At 63.6% G+C, this 19,017-nt stretch overlaps 1 protein-coding gene across 5 annotated transcripts; it reads right to left on the bottom strand.

Annotated features, from left to right (window-relative positions):
• Positions 1–618: 618 nt before the first annotated feature.
• CYTH1 (cytohesin 1) lies at positions 619–18,980 on the bottom strand. Of its 5 annotated transcripts, none has more exons than XM_040582233.1 (13): positions 18,917–18,980; positions 9,497–9,579; positions 8,377–8,441; positions 7,536–7,602; positions 7,226–7,344; positions 6,793–6,873; positions 6,552–6,664; positions 6,330–6,478; positions 6,116–6,228; positions 3,098–3,176; positions 2,666–2,782; positions 2,182–2,336; positions 619–1,980 (listed from the first exon to the last, which is right to left on the bottom strand). In XM_040582233.1, exons 1-13 carry the CDS (start codon positions 18,936–18,938, stop codon positions 1,902–1,904), a joined length of 1,242 nt encoding a protein of 413 aa, XP_040438167.1. In that variant the 5' UTR covers positions 18,939–18,980; the 3' UTR covers positions 619–1,901. The 5 variants fall into 5 exon arrangements, with proteins under 5 accessions (XP_040438167.1, XP_040438168.1, XP_040438165.1 ...); XM_040582234.1 differs by having other exon boundaries at positions 2,711–2,782; positions 3,098–3,174; positions 6,117–6,228; XM_040582231.1 differs by lacking the exon at positions 18,917–18,980 and adding an exon at positions 14,505–14,867 and having other exon boundaries at positions 3,098–3,174; positions 6,117–6,228.
• Positions 18,981–19,017: the final 37 nt, after the last annotated feature.

Genomic DNA, 19,017 nt, shown 5'->3' with positions numbered 1-19,017 from the left:
GCACGGGGCCTTTTGCTCACATTCCATTTACAGCTGGTACCACCTGGGTACAACCTGCCCCCAGCTCCACTGCCGGCAGGGCTGGGCTGCTCTCCTCCCCGGTGCTCAGCCATCTGGCAGCTGCCAGATGAGAGCTAGGACATGAGAGGTACCCATGGGGGTGCCCCACCAACCCATTGTCGCAGGCCCCTCTCACCAGTGCAATGCATGCCGCTGTGCAGCCGGAGGGTCCAGCACTGCATGGTCCAGCCTGCAGGTCGCTGTGGGTTGGCAGCCACCCCCTGCTCAGCTGAGCTTGCTGCCTTAAGGCACACTGCTGGTGGCCAGGGCAAGCTGAGGGGAGCTGGTGAGGGCACAAGGCACACAAACACCTCCCTGTGCACCAAGAAACGAGAGGCTGTGGATGGGAACAGGTGGAGGCTCAAACCAGGACCATGCTGGCTGCAGCACTGCCAGTTTCATCCAGCATGGTATTGCTGCGGTGCCAGGCACCGAAATCTTGGCACCAGCAGAAGCTGAACCTGGTTGCAAAGCTGGGGCACCGGGCAGGAGCTGGCAGTGCAGAGCTGGGGGCTCCTGCCCGTCCTGAGACACACACAGACCACAGGAGGCAGAGGCTGAGCGCAGTTCAGTGTTTATTTGCTGCTGGTCCTCAGCACTAGTTTACAAGGTCATGGCAAAAAAAAAAAAAAGTTAGAATAAAAAATCCTGCCACCCCCCCACCCTCTGGAGAGGCCTCTGCACAGAACGACCTGCCATACAAAATAATCTAAAAGGAGAAAACTATACAGGAGTATTTACACCTCTGATAAATAGACTAATACTGATCCAGGTGCCTCCCTCCAGACCATGCACGGTGGCTGGGGAAACAGGACAAGACACAGGTGTTTGCAAGGCAGAGGCAGGGGGGCTGCAGACCCTGGCCCAGCCAGACCCCACCCCCCCCACCCCCCAACAGCAGCTGTCCCTGGCGCAGGCTCTGGGCATGTCCTACCACCCGCTCTGGAGCAATGGCTTGTGCTTCAGGAGACCACGGCCACCCCCAGACCACGGCCACCCCTGGCAGAGCCTCCCCTGCTCCTTGCCGAGGGGACTGCTGCAGGCATGTGCTGGGGGGCAATGCCACACACCAGACGGGGCCCTCACCCACGCTCCAGCACCTCACGGCTTGGCAAAGACATATCCGTGCTCCCTGTGGCAGCACTGCACGCTGTGATGGTGACAACCACCTACCCCTCAGCCCTCCTGGTGCCCATGGGGACCATCTCTAGTGCAGCGGACAGCTGGGAGGGTCCAAGGCAGCAGCATGGGGAAGCCCAGGACAGACCCAAGCCCGCTACAACGCGGGCCAGGAGTCATGCCTCCGCAGGGCCCCCCAGCTCCCCTGGGGCAGCTGCCCCTCACCCTGGTGCCTGCAGCAACCCAAAACCCCCAGCTGCTAACCACCAGCCACCACCCTTCCCAGTGGGACGTCCCAAGTACTTCAGGAGATGGGTGCTGAGGGGACCCAGAGGCATGTGTCACTTCTCAGAGGCACGCTTGCTGGGGGGATCGAGAGCAGAGAGCCCATGGAGCCCTGCTCTGGCTGCTGAGCAGGAGGCGAGGATGGCGCACACATGGCGCTTCCCACCTCACAGCGGAGCCTGGGGCAGGATGGGGCTCCCTCCGCCCAGGGGTGCTGGTGTCCCAGCTCAAACCTGTGAAGATGCTGTCCTGGAGATGAGGCAGTGATGGTGGGGGGAAAGAGCCACGGAGATGCCCATGCCCCCTCAGTAAAGACACTGCGAAGCTGAAGCTGGGTCCTGTGCTCTGAGGGCCAGGCTGCAGCACGGCAGCCCCCTGGGGAGTGGGGACGCTCTGGCTGCCAGGGCATACCAGCCTTGCAGGGCCAGTGGTGGCTGCTAGTGTCTCTTAGTGGAGGAGACCTTCTTCTTCCTCGCGGCCAGCATCTCATAGAAAGGGTCCCGGCTGATTGCTGCCCTGGCAGGGGAACGAGGGCTCGGGTTAGCTGTACAGCCAGCTGAAAACTGCTGTAGGGCTGGGTCTGACCTATGTGGGTGGGTGCCCCTGGAAAAGCTTGTTGTCTCCCCATCCTTGCAGGGTGCCCCAGGAAGCAGACAGGTCCCTGCTGTGCCCCTGCCCAGCACCATGTCCCTGCCACCCACTCCTCTAAGCACTCACTTAATGCACTTTATCCACTCCTCCTTCTCCTCGGGCGTGGGGGCAGAGATGCGGTACACTGTGTGGTTCCCCTCCACCACGCGCCCATCTGCCTCTGTCTTGCAGGCCTTGATCACCTGGTCCTTGTTGTCAGGGATGTAGAGCTCAAAGCAGTTCTGGGAGGGGAGAGACCATTCAGAGGTAGTTCCCACTTCCAAAGGGGACCCCAGGCTGGGAGGGACGAGGCAGCGCACTGGGTCCCTGGCACAGCCACCCCCAATGCAGCAGAGAGGGATGGACACACTGATCATCACCCCATAGACCCCCATGTGCACGGCCACCAGCCCTGGACACCATGGTGACCAGCACAAGGTCTGTGCCCAGCTGCTGTGATGAGTGGAGCAAGCAACCACTACGGGACCCCCCCACCTCTCCCTGGGCCATCCCTCAGGGGCTGTAACACCTCCCAGCTTTCCCTGCCCAGCTCCTGCCCCAAGCAGAGCACCTGGGCTGCCCCTCGAGCCCCAGGGGACACTGCTACAGCACTCACGGGCTTCTTCGAGTCCTCCACCTCACGGATGCTCAGGTTCTCCAGGGGGATGATGCCACGGGGCTCTTTATCCTGGTGGGGCCAAGCAGAGGCTTCAGCTGCAGGCTGGGCACCACCAAATCCCACCTGCATGCCCCCAGCAGGGCTGGATGCTGCTAATAGCCCCCTCCCCAACACCCCCCCGTGCAGGCATCAAGTGCTACCCAGCCTGAGGGTCACATCCTGCACCCTGACAGTCACCAGCACCCCAGCACAGCAAGAGGCAGGCTGCCAGCCCCGCGCTAGTATGCTGTGCCCAGGCTGTGCCACGCAGGCACGTAAGCACTGGGCTGGATCCGGCAGCCTTCCCTGCCCCAGCTCAGCACACCCCAAAAAAAGGTCACTGACCGTCGTGTACTCGAAGTAGTAAAGGCAGTTGTCGGTCAGAATGAACCAGCGTCTCTTCCACGTCTTCACCCTGCCTCCTGGAAGTGGAAAGAAACAGGTTGTGTGCAGCCCCAGCAGAGCGCAGCCTGGGCACGTGCCTGGAGGCTCGCGGCACGCAGAGGCTACGGCAGTGCTGGAGCCCACGTGGACACACACAGACAAGCACTGGGCGCCGGGGTGCAAGCAGAGCCAGGCAGCCCGGCGGGCGCCGGGCACAGCAGCAGCAGGCAGCACACACCACGCCGGGCAGGGCACGAGCAGGAGCGGAAAGCAGACGGATGAGGATGGAGGCGGCAGGTGGTGGGGGTGCCGGGTCAGGAGCGCTGCGTGCCCATTCCCACCCAAAACACTGATTCAGCATGGCCAGAGGATGCTGCAGCCAGGCAGCTCTCGGGGAATGCAGAGACTTTCTGTTCACACTGGTCACAGTCCCGCTGCATTCCAGCCAGTGCAGCCCGGTGCTGGGGCAAGGCATGAGCCCAAGGCCGTGGCTCAGACTCTTGGCCAGAGCGAGTCTCACAGCTGCCACCACAGACAGAGAAGCTGTTCCCTGGGCTCAGGGGTTGCTTGCCCTTGGGCCCAGCTCCCCCTCCACCGCGCCAGTGTGCTCTGGCCATCACAGCAGGGCCGGCTGTGCTGCCACCCATGGGATGAGCACCAAGGCCATGTGCCCAGGGCCAGCATGGATATGAGGAGGCACTGTGTGCACAGGGGGCCGTGCTCATCTCCTCCACCCTGCTGAGAAGACCCCGTGCCTCCCTGCTCCCCCATGCCAGCTGGCTGTCCACCCCAGCCCCTGCCCCTGAGCCAGGCTGGGGCCAGTGCTTCCTAGAAGAAAAAGCCCCTCTGCCTCCCTCCAGCCAAGCCCACCCCAAAATCTGGGACCTGACCCTCTCCAGCCCCCAGCACTCCTCAGGGCCACCTCCTCTCCCGGGGCTGTTGGTGGGAAGAGGCGATGTGCCAAGGCAGGGTGCCATGGCACGGGGAGTGCAGGAGCCTGGCGTTTAGGGCCCACAGGGGCGTGGGGCCAGGTAGGACCTGGGGGCAGCACAGCCCCAGCTGGGAGCACTGATGCTCCTCGGCACCCCAGGGCTACAGGCGAAGGACCTGGGGCATCGCCAGTGCCCAGCACAGGGACTGCTGTGAGCCCTCAGCATGGCACAGGGCACGGCGCAGATGGCTCCTGCCTGCTCCCATCCAGCTTCAGGCACTCAGCACCCCCCGCCCCCCGCCCCCCAAGGCTGAGACCCTTCCCGAGGACACCCCAAAACAGTCCCCATCCCTTGGGGCACCAGACGTGGAGGCCCACTGCGGCCAGGATTAGCTGCCCACGGACAGGGCAAAGCATGGATGGGCAGGCAGCCCCTGCCAGCAGCTGGGCAAGGAGCAGCCAGGGCCCCATCCAACCGTGGGGTGCACTGGGGCAGTAGAGAGGGCCAGCAGGCCCTGGGGAGTGGTCGGTATCAGCAGAGTTGGTACCCCATGTCCCTGCCCTGGTGGTGGTGGGGCTGTCCCCTCGGCAGGCGAGGTCCCCGGAGCAGTGCGGGTGGTTAGCAGCAGCAGCAATGAGACTAATCACCAGCAATTAAAAACAAAAAGGAAACGAAGCCCCAGCAGCGTGAGCAGAGCAGGGGAGAGGGGTACGTACCTCCTGGAGTTGGGGGCAAGGAAAGGAAGAGCCAAATCATGGAAACATACAAATGAGGGAGAAAAGAAAATTAAAAAAAAAGAAAAAAAAAAAAAAGACGAAACACCAAAGAACCCCCCTTGCCCTGTGCAGGTCAGTGGGACAGGGCTGCAGCAGGGAAGCTGTGAGGGGCCGGGCTGGCAGCGCTGCCGCGGGTGCTGACCTGCCCTGGCTCACTGTGGCTCTGTGGGATGGATCTCCTCGGCTGGGGGGTTGCAGGGCCTGGCTCCCCCCACCCCCTGGCCTCTCCACAGGGTCCCTCCCAGCCCCACGAGTGGGCTGAGCCACAGCAGCCAAGCTGGTGCCCACAGCCGCCTCTCTGCACTACCAGCCACCCACGGCCCCATGGCAGCGGGTGACAACCTGCTGTGCATGCAACTCTTCCAGCAGCAGGGCACTGGGCTTGCTTAGGGACAGGGGAAGCAGGTCTGGGGCTCTCCCCCGTGTTCCCCAGAGCCAGGGGGCAGATGGCTCTTGCTCAGCCCCAGGCCAGGCTCTGCCCTCGTCAGGGCGTGGGGTGGGAGTATGGCCCCCTTCCCATCCTGAGGGGGTGACAGTATGGCAGAAACATATCCTGGAGAGTGGACAGAGTCCGGAACCCAGCAACAGCCTGAGGGAAAGGCCCCCACCAGACCCTGGTCCTGACAGCACCCTGTCCCCCCCTCGCTGAACCTGGGCACAGGATTCCCCAGAGCTGCCGAGGAGAAGCCACAGGAGCCAGGGCGTGGGACGAGCTCACCGGCCGCCAGAGCCGGGCTGTGCAGCCGGGCTGCGGGGATGCCATGCACGCTGCCTGCATGTGGAGCCGGGATGCGGTGATAATGCTGTGGGAAGGTGAGGCAGGGACTCGTCTGTGGCATGGAGGGGGGGATGCACGCAGCTTGCCGCTCACTCCTGGGGGCTTGCTCCAATGGGACCCGCTCCAATGGGACCCTGCTGTGACTCAGTGATGAGGAGGGCCTCACGGTCTCCATGCTCCAACACCAGGCTCTGCTACTAGCTCTGTAGGCCAGGCCTTGCCCAACCTAGAGGCAGGAGTCCCTGGGATGCCCACCCAGCTGCACCGCAGGGCCTTGTCAGCTGTGAATCTGCTCCTGCCGCCCAGCCAAGGGAAGATGGAGGGCTGCTGGATATATGGACGCCTTCCCCACGGGGGCTGTGTCCCTCTCTGCACTCTCCTGCCCTTCCACAGGGCCAGGCGAGGTGTAGGCAGGCCAAGGCCATCGCACCCATAGCCCAGCTCTGTCCCTGGGGAGAATCTGCACTCCCCAGGCCACGGCTGCCAGCACTCACCTAACTTCAGCAGCCAGCCCTCCCGGTCGGGGTTGAAGAAGGTGTGGGTGAGGTCATTGCCGTCATCCTCGGGGATTTTGAAGGGCTCATTCTTGATGCTTTCATAGAGATTCTGGTACAATGATACATGGTGTCAGCTCTGCTCCACCCAGGAACCCTGTGATGGGCCAGCTCTGCAGCCCAGCCCTGGTGCCTCCATATCCCATCCCTCACCCGAAGCAGCTCCTCGGGTAGGTCCCCCCCATCGTTGATGCCACGGTTCATGGCAATGAAGCGCTCTGCCGTGGGTTTGTCCTTGACGTTGGGGTTGTGCAGACTGGTGTTCAGCATGATGATAGCGAAGGAGAGCACGTAGCAGGTGTCTACAGGGGCAGAGGGGAAAGTCAGCTGTGAGGCAGGATGGCCAGTGAAAGGGGTGCCAGGTCAGGTACTCACCTGTGGACTGGAAGACGCCAGGGTTGCACTGGCAGTATCGCTGGGCAAAGGCCTCCATCATCCGGTCGATCTTTTGTGCCTCCCCGGGCAGTCGGAAGCTCCACAGGAACTGCCTGTGAAGAGCATGGTGTTGCACTGCTTTGATGGCTCCACGTGCCCCCCAGCCACACTCACATTGCTACAGCCCTCCGCCCATCTCCCCTGATGGGGCACAGCTCAGCTCCTGGCCCCCTTCACTCACCGCAAGGCCTGCACGAGGTTAAGGTCCGTGAACTCGTGCAGCTCCACAAAGGCATGCAGGACTTGGATGTTGAACTCATCCCTGCGGGAACAAAGCCAGAGCATGAGGGATGCATGAGCAGCAAGTCCTGTGACTGCCGAGTGGCGTTGTGTCTCCCTGCCCGGCTCCAGACTCTGCTTTTATTTGTGGGGGGAAATCTGAAGCTATGTGCCCCCAGCTTGAGTCCTGGGCTGGTTTACACACACCGGCCTCTTGCAGGTGCCAGCCACGGATCAAACAGCCCCCCAGCTGGCCCTAACGCTCAGGGTGCCTGGCCCGCTGTGTGGCCCCACTCAGCCGCCCTGTAAGTTCAAAGAGCTGCAGTGTCCCATCTCTCAGGGGCTGAGAGCCCAGGGCACCCTCAGGAGACCTGAGCTGTCCCAGGCTAGCGTACCTCTCACCCAGGTAGTCACCGATGGCTGTCTTGTTGAGGCCCTCTCCCTTGTAAAGGAACTGAGCAATATCCTCGCACGTGTTCTTCAGCAGGTCATTTTCGATCAGGAACTGGATGCCCTGGAATGGTGCAAGAGAAGCTGCTCTGGGGCTTGCTGCTGACCCTGCCAGCCTGCCCACTGCCTCCCCAGCCCCTGCCCTGGTCCCTGTGGGCAGCCAGGCACCTGCAATGTGAGGTGGCAGAGCCCAGCATGGCCCCAGACAGGCTGGTGAACTGCTGCACTCCTGACCTAGCCCACACCCCGCAGTACCTTCTTGGGATCCATGTTGAACTTCTTCCGGCCCATGGCCACCTGCTTGTTTCTCTGCATGTTTTTCCTGAAAGGCACAAAGCAGCTCTTAGTACCCAGGAGGGACCTGGCTGCCTCCTGCCCTCCCTCGCCCCTTGGGCAGAGCTCTGTGGTGTCAGCGTGGACCGAACTGGAGCTGGGCAACTCTGGGCCAGGCCCCCTGTGCTGAACCTGCATGGGACGAAGCTGGCACACTGCTTCGTTTCTCTGCCCCACTCTGTGCCGGAGCAGCATGGGGCTGCTCTTGGCCTGCCATGCCCCATCCATGGGGTCACCCCATGCAGAAGGGGTGCTGGGTATAGCAACCTGGCAGGTCACCTCTGCCTGGGGGAAGACTGGGTCAAGCTGGGTGCAGCGGGGCTCTGGGGAGAGCAGCCTTCAGGCCCCAGTGGGGCCAGCGTGAGGGTGACAGCCTTCATGCCCCAGTGGGTGACCGGAAAAAACACAGGGAGTCAGCTCCCACCGGCTGCCAGGATCCCCTAATCCCAGGCTGGCACTGCCTGCACCAGCTCAGAATAACAAAGTCAGACAGTCGCTGTGGCCAGACAGAGGGGCTGAGGCTTGGAAAAACAGACCTTTGCAGGCAGCAGTTCAGACTGCAATCCCGCTGCTGCTCCAAGGAATTCAGAGCACCTGGAAAAGCCACCTGCACCAGCCAGCACCCACGGGATGTGGCTGCACAGCTCAACCGCCACTGGCCACCACACAGTGCGAGCGAGCCGGCATCCAGCACTGGATGGCCTTGCCACAGGGGAGGGGGCTCAGCAGAGGCCCTGGGCTGCTGCAACAGCAGAGGACTCACCTCTCCTCCGTGGACCCCAGGTTCTCAATCTCATTCGTCACTTCTGCTATCTCATCTTTCAGCCGCTGAGGGGAGAGAAAGCACTGAGACAGGAGGCTCCTGCCTCCCTCCCTCCCAAACCCTCCAGCCCCCCAGCCCTGACGGTAGCCCTGGGGCTATTCCCCGAGGGGGCCCCAGAAGCCACTCCTTCCCTCCCCCCTTCCCACCCGCGGGCTGCCCTGGGACTGAGCCAGCTCGGAGGGGGGGGGGGGCACTTGCAGAGGGGCTGGCTGCACCTGGCTGCTAATCCCCCTGCACCTTCGCCATGCTCTGAGTGTACAGGAAGGAAGAGATTCAGAGGTTAACAAAATTACCCCCTAATCCCTTTAGATCATGCCCAGCATATGGCAATAATTAGCCTTTGCTGCCTTAATCAGGGACATGACTGACAAGCGTCCCAGATGAGCACTGACCTCGCAGTCGCTTGCCAGGGCAGTGGCCTGGCCCTGAAACACAGTCCCTGCCTGTGCCAGGGAGGGGCTGGCACGGAGACGCCGGTGCCCCAGTCCACGGGGAATGGCACAAGCACACAGGGCACAAGGAGAAGCCATGGCTGCAGGGCAGGTCAGCTGCCAGCCCACATGCCCCACTGGGACCTTCTCCCCAGCCCTGGGGCCCTGCAGAGGCAGCACCACTGGGCAAGCAGGTCATGGGCTCCCTGCAGCAGCCGCTGGCGTTCACCCCGCCGGCCCAGCCCACCCTGCCCTGCAGTTCCAGTAGCTCTGTATTCTGCCCCACAAGGTCCATGAGAGCCCCCATGGGATGCGAGGAGCCAGGGGCTGGCAAGGAAAGGGGACGGGAGCACAAACCCGACCCACAGCCCTGCCTGGGCTTGCTCCTGCACAGGCTCTGCAGGTCTGCGGTGCTGCACCCCAATCCCATGGCTGTTACAGACAGCCCCAGCCAGGGCAGCCTCTCCTCCCTGCCTCACCTTTCCTACAGCGGGGCAAGGGACCCTGGATAGGGCTGCAGGGACCCTGCCTAGTGACACAGGCAGGGAGATTGTCCCCTCCCTCCCAGGGGACAGCTGCGTTCAGGACAGGGGGATTGCACGTGCGGGCAGTGGCCCTCAGCATCACACCTGTATGTCGGCCAGCAGCTCCTGCTTGCGGCGTCGGATGTTCTCCAGCTCCTGGCACTCCTCTGGGGTCAGGTCACTGGGCACTGAGCAGAGACATGGTCAGGTCAGCATGCGTCGCCATGGGAATTGTCCCTGCCAGGCTCCAGGCACAGTCTCTGCTCCCGGCCAGCAGCCTGGGGCCTGTCAGGAGCTGGGATATGGAGCTGCTGGGTGCCCGGGGGAGCAGGGCTGGCGATCAGCATCCCTGGCCCCACGCAGCAGCTAAGTGCCACCGATGGCATGCGAGGAATGCGAGAGCCAGGGCATCGCCCCGCCAAGCAGTGGCTGCAGTGGGGTAACTGGGCAGTGGAGTAACTGGGCACCGCCAGTTCCAGCTGATTCAGCCCGAGGCGGCTGGGTAGTTCGGGCAGAGAGGACCAGCATGGCCCCTGGACCAGCTCCAGCGATCCTCCTGCTGGCCCTGGCCCTGCCAAGTCCTGTTTAACTCCACTCTACCCTGGCTGGACTGGTGCTGTTGTCTGTCCCAGTCCCTCCTGTGGCAGGGCAGCTCTGCTGTGCCCCATGGCATGAGTTCCACATAGATCTGGAGGGTTGCTCTGTTGCACCGGGTCAGTCCCAAACAAAAAACAGCTCCTGGCTGTCCTTACAGCCCCCTCTGCGCTCAATCCATCTTTCCAAGCCAGCGCCCATAGCTGGCACATCCTCTTGATAAACCTCGCCTGTGTGCCATGACATCCACACCTCCCTGTCACGCTGCGGGAGCCAAGCACACCCTCCCAAGGATCAAGCCTGGGGCCACCGCATGCCCCTCCTTGCTCCCGAGTCCCACAGCTCCTGCAACATTCCCAGTGCTCCCCAGTGCATGACCTCCCACTCTGCAGTGACACGGCATCCCATTCCTGTTCCCTCCTGTCCCCAGGGTTACCCACATTCACTCCAGCAGCGCTGCCAGCCCTTGCCTACTGCCTGCGCCTCACACCTCTGCCAGTGGGTCCCACCAGCTCCCTTGCACACAACTCCAAGGTCACCCATGAGAACACCAAAGCACTGTCCCTCCAGAGCACTCTCCCCAAGGGAGGTGGCAGCAGCAGCTTCTGGCTCGGCCCTCAGGCTGCCTCCTACCCACACACCCCGTGGTGCTGGGGACAGGCACTGCCACTGCCCTCTCCTTCCCCAAACGTTCCCGCTCCCTTCTGCCAAGGCCCTGCGTGCCACCATGACCATGGACGCCAAGCCACCACTGCCACCAGCCCAGACTCACCCAGAGTGTCCCCAGCATGGCTGCCTGCCCCATACCAGCACCCAGGGACAAAGCATGCCTTCAGACTAGCACTGTCCTCAACCACGCACGGTTCCTCCCAGAGCTGCTGCTGCCTCCTCAGTGGGAGCTGCACGTGCCCCTGGGGCAATGGTGATCACATGAACCAAATCTCTGGACTCAGCACTTCCCTGGTTCCGCTCAGGCTTTCTGACAAGTTTCCTCCTTCACAAAGTTCCCCCACTGCCAAGGTTGGAGCAACCTTGCCTTGCGACACCATACCTTCAGACACGACAGCAACACTTCCCAATCTTTTCAGTCTCTGACACCAGCAAGTACGAACCAGACAACCCCGCTCACGGCAACAGGGCTAAAAGTTACGTAAACTTGAAATACCAGAGGCCTTGCCTTATCAATACATCCAAGCACCATATGCACAGCCCAGTGCCGTCCCCGCAGGTGCCCGGCCCCTCCTGCCCGGCACCCAGGACACACTGCAAGCCCGGGCTTGCTGCAGGAGGGCCAAGCTGCATCGCAAGCCCGTTGCCAGACACAAAACCTCCAAATCCTCAAGCAGCAGCATGTGCTGCAGGACCCTCCCAACACTGCGGCCGCAGGGAAGGTGAAATTCGGTGCCAAGGTTGGACATGCCCTGAGGCAAGCCGGCCTCGGGTGGAACCAGAGCAAAGGGAGCCCAGGCAGGAGCAGCGCTGCCTCCCACCGCCCAGCTGCGAGCGGGCAGGGGTCTCGGCAGGCCCCAGGGCAGGTGCAGCAGAGGATGAGATTCTGCAGGGCAGAGGCGGCCAGCGGGTCTGTACCGGAGCCTGGGAAGGTCCCTCCGAGCCTGCGCTGCTGCGGGGAAGGGCAAGCACTCGTGACAGCGGCCCAGCCATGTCAGCAGCAGCCAGAGGAAGAGAAACCCCAGACGCAAGAGCTTTTCTGGGAAAGGAAGAGGGCGTTAACCCTTCCCTGGCACTCCACACAGCACCCGCCCCGCCGTGCCGAGCAGAGCCTGAGCGGATCCCAAGAGGCTGGCGAGACTCACGGCAGCAGAGCGGTGCTGCGGGGATGGGGAGGCTGAGGCAGGCGCTTGGCTGCCCTGGCTTCAGCCTGGCGCAGGAGCTGGGGCACAGCGACCCACCGCATGCTGATCCCAGTGCTGGCGCATGCTCCCTGTTAGCATGGGGTCCCGGTGCAGGGGGCCGGGAAGCAGCAGCAGCAGGAGGGCAGCGAGGGGCACCGGCAGGATTTGTCCATCCGTCCCAGGCTCCCTGGGGTCTGTGGCAACTGGGAGCAGCAGCACTTCCCCCTCTCCCACCATACCCAAAGCAAAGCACCCTGTGATACACGGAAGCCATGCTCGCGCCCTCTGCTTCCCACCCCACTGCCCTAAGACAAGCTAGCACAGTGGGTGACACAGGAGTGGGGCAGCGTGGCGCTGCCCCCCTGCCTCCCCCTCATCCTGGACCCACTAGCCTCCTTGAACTCCCGGGCTGAGCTCACCGTTGCCCTCTGCCCTGAGCACCATCCTGGCAGGCCCTGTCAGCCATGCCCCTGCTGCCCATCGCTCCAGAGGGGTGCTGCTGTTTCAGGGCGCAGACACCTGCCCACCCGGGTGCTTCCCGGGCTGTGCCAGGGCCATGCCAGGCCAATGAGCTCCAAGGCTGCTTGGGCGTCACCCTGGCCTCGGCAGGAGCCTCAACACCCTGCTCCTGCCACCACCAGCCCAGGGCTGCCAGCACCTTAACTCCTCTGCTCCCAGCCAGGAGGGGAAACAGGGCAGCCAGCACACTGCTCCCCCTTCTCGGCCCCTGGGTCAGGGGACACGATGTGTTGGGGTCCCAGCCAGGCAGGTACTGGGGGCTGGCTCTGTCATTCCTTCCTTGGAGGCTGCCAGGACACTTGACCCAGCACATCTTGAGCTCACTGCAACATTGGGGTCCCTTCCCCTTCACCAGCTGGGGTCACCCCCTCCCAGCAGAGCCCCGGCCCTGCCCCGCAGCTCCCCTGGAGATCTGCCAGAATCCCCCACTGCAGGTCCAGGTCGTGCTCAGGCTGTAAGGACTGAGCTCCAGGCAGGACTGGGAGGGCTGTGAGGACCACCAGTGCCAGCTGCCCTCTGCAGACTCCACAGCAGCTCACACTGGCGGATGGGACCACAACTGGGACCAGGGGTGATGCTGGTCCTCATGGGAAGTTGCTCCCCACTACCTTGGCCCTTTGCTCTGGGTGCCTGTACAGACCCCACTGCTCAGTACAGGACCACTGTGTGGCACAGTCTGGGGCTTGCAAGGCCATGCCTGCAGCAGGAGCAAAACCCCAGCACATCCCTGTCCCGCTGTCAGCTGCCTGGAGAGGCTGCATGAGCCTCGGCCACCTTGACTCAGCTAAATCTTGCTCAGCAGCACGAGATGGAGAAGCAGCACCCAGAACACCGGCAATGGAGCAAAGGGGGGGAGAGCTTCGGAAGTCTCACATTGTCTTTGGCCCACAGCTGTGCTGCAGCAGTAGCCAGTCCTCCCACCAGCCCACGCTGCACCTGCACCCGGCTGCGCTCGAGGAGCAAAGGGCAGAGTTTAGGTAGACCATGGGGATGAGCTCAGGGTGCTGCCAGCGGCTGCTGCTGGGCTCTGCTGTGGGGTGCCACTGCCTGCTCCCACTATGCCCCATGGCTCGGGGGCCCATGGGGCCCTAAGAAGCTTCCTGCCCGTCTCAGCGCGCCACATCCTGTTTTCACCGTGTTGTGTGTGCATCCTGGGTTGCGTTAGCCCCATCCTTCCCTACCGACAGCTGAGGTGCGTCAGGAGAAGAGTTTGGGGACAGACACTTCCAGCAAAGACCCTCCCAGGTAGCCGGACCCTGCATCCAGAGCCAGCCAGGGGCCTCGTCCTGTTTCTGTGCAGCCCTGCCTGTCAGCCCTGCTCCCTGTTCACAGAGCCTGGCAGGGAACCCTCATCCACAGCTGCTGCCTCGCTTCCTGGCAGCTCCAGGCTGCCACGCTCCCCATGCACAGACCCCTGACTCACAGTGCAGCTGGGCGAGCACTGGCTCAGCCACATGCACACACACTGAGCACCGTGCTGGTGTTGGGAGCACAGCCTGGCAGGGACCTTGCTTGCCCTCCACTCCGCTCACTGTGCTGGGCCTCAGGAGGAACAATGCCCACGGCACAGGGCTGGCCACAGAAGGTCTCACAGCCCCATGCCCCACCACACAGCCACACCTAGTCCCATGCTCAGGCAGGAACTCACAGACAGCAGCATTTCACACGGGCGGCCAACCCTCAACAGCATCGCCAGTGCAGCAGGCACTGGGCTTTCCCACACAGATCTCCATTTGACAGTGCTGCCCTGAGCTGCCCTTGCAGCAGCGAGGGTGGCCAAGTGCTCACGCATCGCCCAGGGCAGGAAGACAAGGGGCAAGGTAAGGACCAGGCTGCGTGCAACCTCCCAGCCGCTGCTGCCACCAGTTCCCAAGCACCCCCCACCCCAGCATGGCACCGGGCACCGGTGCAGGGCAATGCCACGCAAGGTAGCCCAGTGCTCAGCTGTCCTGCTGGGGCTCAGTGCTTGCAGAGGCCTGAGCCTGGGTAGGCTGGTAGTGTGCGGGGGACAGAGGTGGCGAGACAGCGAGGACTCTCTGTGCCACTGCCAGCAAGAACCATATGGAGCTGGAGCCACAGGCACTGCCGTGACTGCCAGGGCAATGGGGACCCTGCAGTGAGCAGAGGGAAGGGCATGAAGCACCTACCTGCCTTGGCAGCCACTGAGGGGCAAAGGAAGGCCTGGAAGCTGGAGGCACAGAGCTCGCTGACCGTCCCCATGCTGCGGAGGTCCCGTGCAGGACAGCAGCTCCAGCAGGGCAGGCAGGAGCAGGCAGAGGCCTGGTAGGTGCCGTGTGGCTGAGCAGCAGGCTCCCCCGTGTCGGGGCCCGCGGGCAGGGTGCAGGCAGGGGAGCCGGAGGACTCCCCACTCCGGCTGGAGCCAGGGAAGGCGGCTCTGGCAGGGGAGCTCCAGCTGCGGGAGCCCACGCAGCAGCCCCAGCCAATCCCCGCCGCTCCCTGCCTGCACACCAGCCCGCTCCGCTCCCGATGCTCCGCTCTGGCCGGCGGCTCAAAGCCACTTAGAGGACAAGGAGTTTGGGAACTCCCCAGCAGCCCCCCCGCCCCGGGCTGCCTGCCCCCAGCAGCCCCCTTGCCCCCGCAGAGGGCCAGCAGCGGGGTATTTTTAGAGCTGTTTTATCTCTCCGTATTAGAGCATTAAGCATCGGGAGCCGACGGTCGCGTAGCAACCAGCACTGCATAAAGGAAGGTGCACCAAGAGACAAGGCGTCTCTGGCGAGGCCTGGGGAGCAGGGGGTGCTGCCACGGCTCCCACTTGTGGGGTGCAGGGCCCGGGCACCAGTCCCAGCACAGCCCCGACAGGCTCAGCCTGCCCCGCGTGCTGTGCACGGGCAAGCCTGCTGCGCCTCCTGCCAGTCCTCCGGCAATGCCGGTCAGATGGCTGGGCTCCAGGCATGCCCTGGTGGCAATGGAGATGCCTCCCGCTCTGCTGCGGTCCTGGGGTCTGGGAACTGGGGAAGTCCTGCCCCAGGATCCCAGCCTCGGACCCAGCTGTGGAGCTGGGGGGAAGGCACAGCCCTCTTGCCCTGCAGCACCTGTGTTCCCCAGCCCCACAGGTGCTGAGTGAATCCAAACCGGACTGACAGCTCTTTCCCTTAAAGCAGGAGCAATCCCGGAGTGTAGGGCACGGCCATGAGTAACAAACCCTAGAGCCTGCTGGGGCACGAGGCAGCACCCCACGGACAACTTGGCTGCCAACTCTTGGTTGCTAGGAGCCAGCAAGCTCTGCTCACCTGCGCCGGCAAGCACGGGGACGTGCTGAGCTAGGAGAAACCCAAGCCAGGCAGGCAAGAGCCCTGATGAGGCAGGCAGCAGGGAAGGGCGCCCTGGGAGGAAGCCGCCCTGGCAGGCAGGAGGGTGCAAGGCAGAAGGGGACCTTGGCGCCCACAAGCCGTATAACTGGAGACAGGAGGAAAGATGCAGAAGGGCAGCTCTCAGGCTCACGAGGGCAGCCAGGCACTCTCTGCTGATGTGACCGACCTTCTGGTTTTGATGCTGCTTCCCCTTTGCCAGGGGCTGAAGTGGTGATTGCTGCATTGCCAGGAAGCAAAAGAGCAGGCGAGAGGAGCCAGGGAGGCTGATCTGGGCACGTGATGTGGCAAGCACCTGCCCAGGCCTGAACCAACCCCCACGTGGCAAGGGCACCCATGGGTGCTCCAGCCACCCCGAAGCAGGGCCAGGCAGCACGTCCCATGTTAAGCGACCTGGACGTGCAGCTTGATCTTCACACCCTGCTCAGGTCAGGCAGAGTGTTCACAAACACCCTGGGGTCACCTTAACCATGGCTCTGAGCCCTGATCTTTTGCCTGCCAGAAAGCAGGGCCCCAGAGAGCAGCCTCCCTCCAGCCTCAGGCCCAGAGCAGAAACGTCCGACCCCAGCCCTACTGCCCAGCACACAGACGGGCTGAAACAGCCACTCCAGGAGACGCAGGCCCTGCTGCATCCCTGGTGCGTAACTGCTGAGTGTCAGCAATATGACTGATCATTCTCTGCTCCCAAACATCTCAGCAGAGGAATGGGCTAATTGCCTCTGCTCAGTGCTGCACTGCCTGAGCCCTGCCGGCCCGGGCCCCTGGCTCTGCTCTCCAGGCCCACTGCTATCACCACACTGTCCCTGTGTCTTTAACCTGGGAGCCTCCTGCTCTGTGGAAGAGCTGCCCCCCAAGATGGGCCCAGTGACTTGCCCCAGCTCACCCCATACCACACCAGAGAAAGGGCTGGTGCGTCACCAGCAGCTCCCCTGGCAGCATGCCTTCCGGCTCTGGTCCCCTTGGTGCACACCGCAGTCCCAAGCTGCCTCCAAAACAGCTGATTCCGTGCCCAGGGGCCTGCCAGGGCCTGCTGGCAGAACAGGGCTGTGCAGGCTGGCAGCAAGGAGAGGGCAGGGATTCCCCCCGGGCGGTGACCCCCAGCCTGCCAGGGGACCTGACAGCATACCCTCCTTTGGGGATCTCCCACAACTCACATGGACCACCCCGCCCCGTGGCACTGGCCATCGTGCCCCAGACAGCGAGCCCCCCCCAGGCACAAGCTGCTTTGCAGGAGACTGCATCAACCCAGCTTAGAGAAATCCCTTAATCCCCCAAGACAGAGTGAGCAGTAATCCCTTGGGTGCAGCAGGATTACCAGTGCTGCCCAATCCCCCTCACCCAGGGGCCAGGTCTGAGCCAACACAGGGCCCAGCACAGGAGGTAGTGCTGGGATGGGATTGTGCTCCCCACAGCTGCTCACCGGTGCTGCATGTCAAGAGCAGCTGGGCTGGTTCCCCAATGCAACACCACTGCCCTGCCATTCAGAGGCCTTTGCTCCTGCACCACCGTGCTTGGTCAGCTCCAATCCAGGTATGGGTTCAGTCCCCACAAGGAGATGGGGGGAAGGGGGCGGAAGCGTGGGGCCGCACCCCGGCAGGAGTGGGGGGAGCCCACATCTGTGCCACCAGCTGCTCACCCTGGGATTTGCTCTCTGCTGATGCAGATGGCTGGAGAGGGGCCACGTATTGTGAGGCAGACACTGGCGTCAGCACAATCCCACCAGCAACAGCCTCCCCATCAGGCTCCCACCACACCAAGGCCTCAGCAGACTGTCCTCTGCAAAACCAACAGAGCTCAAGGGCTTCAGAACAGCTGCAGATCGCAATGACCCTGCAACAGGGACAGCAGCAGGGATTTGGAGATGGCTGTGCTGCGCATCCTGCAGCTGCCCTGTGGCCCCCGCAGCATGGTGATCAGGCAATTTCTGATGCTGACAGACAACCCAGGACATCCTTCCAGGCAATTCTAGGAAGCAGCGAGAGGCTGCTCGCAGAATCACTCCCTGCAGTACTCTCCTGCTAATGGGCTGCATCCAACAACACCCATGCTGGGCCGCACACCAGCGGGGCCAGGCACTTGCACCTTATCTTGCACAGTAAACTGCTGTGCGAAGTCACTTCTGGGGTGTAACGGCAGCCACCTAATCAGCTGCACTGCACAACTGTGGCAGGCAGGAAGCTGGCCCATGAACCAGCATTGCTAGCAACAGTGGCTTCATTGGCACCAGCAGTGCCTGAGTGACCTCAGCACCCAGGAAGAATGGTTGCCAGTAAAGCTTGCAGTATCCAAACCTTGGTTTCAGATCTCAGCCAGACAGGCTTCAGCCACCTGCTCGGCAAAGCTCAAGGAAAACCCACCTGCTGACCCACAGGAACCTGCCTCAGAGGGCTGAGGCAGAGGCAGCACCTTCCTGCCCAGTCCTGTTCCTCAGCACGGGAATACTCTGCAGACACGGTGGATGGAAGAAAGCAGGAAAGCAAGCTGCATGTGCACGAGAAAGGGGACCTGCAGCCCCTGAGCTGTGGTGCCCTGCTTGGCCCACCCTGGCAGCGGACCCTGGGCACACACCGGGCGCTTCTGTGCCAGGCAGATGCGCTCTGGAGCCAGGGTCCTGGCGAGCCACTCAACGGGTGGCACCGGCACAAGCCTGCCCTACAGACCTGCGGAGCCTCAACTCAGACAGAGCTCAGAGGCAGCAGCTGAATACAAAGTGAGAGTGGCGCGGGGAAGGCGTGCAGGCAGCCGGTCCCGGAGCCCGGCAGCGCCGGCCCCGGGCGGCCCGTGAGCTGTGGCAGCGCGGCGCCGGCGGTGCGGAGCCGCTGGGGCAGAGCCCCGGGCAGGATGAGGCCGCGCCGGGGCCACCGGGTCAGGCCCCAGCAGCTCGCCCCGCTCCCCGCGGGCGCCGGTTTCCTCCCGGCGCTTCCTCCACCGCCGCCTCGGCCCCGCCCGGCCGATGCCGCGAAGGCCGCGGCCACGCGTGGGCGAGCGGCCGCTCCGTCACCTGCGGGCGCAGTTCCCACCGCCCCCGCCCGCCCGGCCCCGGCCTCACACCTGGAAGCGGCCCGGCCCGAACACGCCGCCCGCCCGGCAGAGCCGCCCCTGCTCCACCGGGACCCCCCCCCCCCCCACCTCCCCGCGGCCCCCCGCACCGGAGCGGCGTGCCCCGCCGCGGCCCGGCCCAGGTGGGGCGGGGGGGGGTCCCAGCGGCGCAACCCCAGCCCCGCACTGACCGTAGCCGCCCTCCTCCTCCATCCCGCCGCCGCCTCTCCGGACCCGCCCGCCTGACGAGGCCGCCGACGCCGCCACGGGCAGCGTCACGTGACGCGGGAGC

The sequence above is a fragment of the Falco naumanni genome, chromosome 1 (assembly GCF_017639655.2).
Source record: "Falco naumanni isolate bFalNau1 chromosome 1, bFalNau1.pat, whole genome shotgun sequence".
Classification (NCBI taxonomy): Eukaryota; Metazoa; Chordata; class Aves; order Falconiformes; family Falconidae; genus Falco; species Falco naumanni.
Note: the sequence above shows the minus strand (reverse complement) of the source record. Positions and strands in the feature narration are given on the sequence as shown.

Bases quoted from the DNA above. Each gene is read 5' to 3' on its own strand.
- CYTH1 (XM_040582231.1), bottom strand. From the start codon at position 14,577: ATGGGGACGGTCAGCGAGCTCTGTGCCTCCAGCTTCCAGGCCTTCCTT. The intron at 7,603-8,376 runs GTGAGTCCTCTG...TGTGCCTTTCAG, and splicing joins CTGGGGTCCACGGAGGAGAG to GAAAAACATGCAGAGAAACA. The intron at 3,175-6,116 runs GTGAGTGCTGGC...TTCCACTTCCAG, and splicing joins GGGCTGGCTGCTGAAGTTAG to GAGGCAGGGTGAAGACGTGG.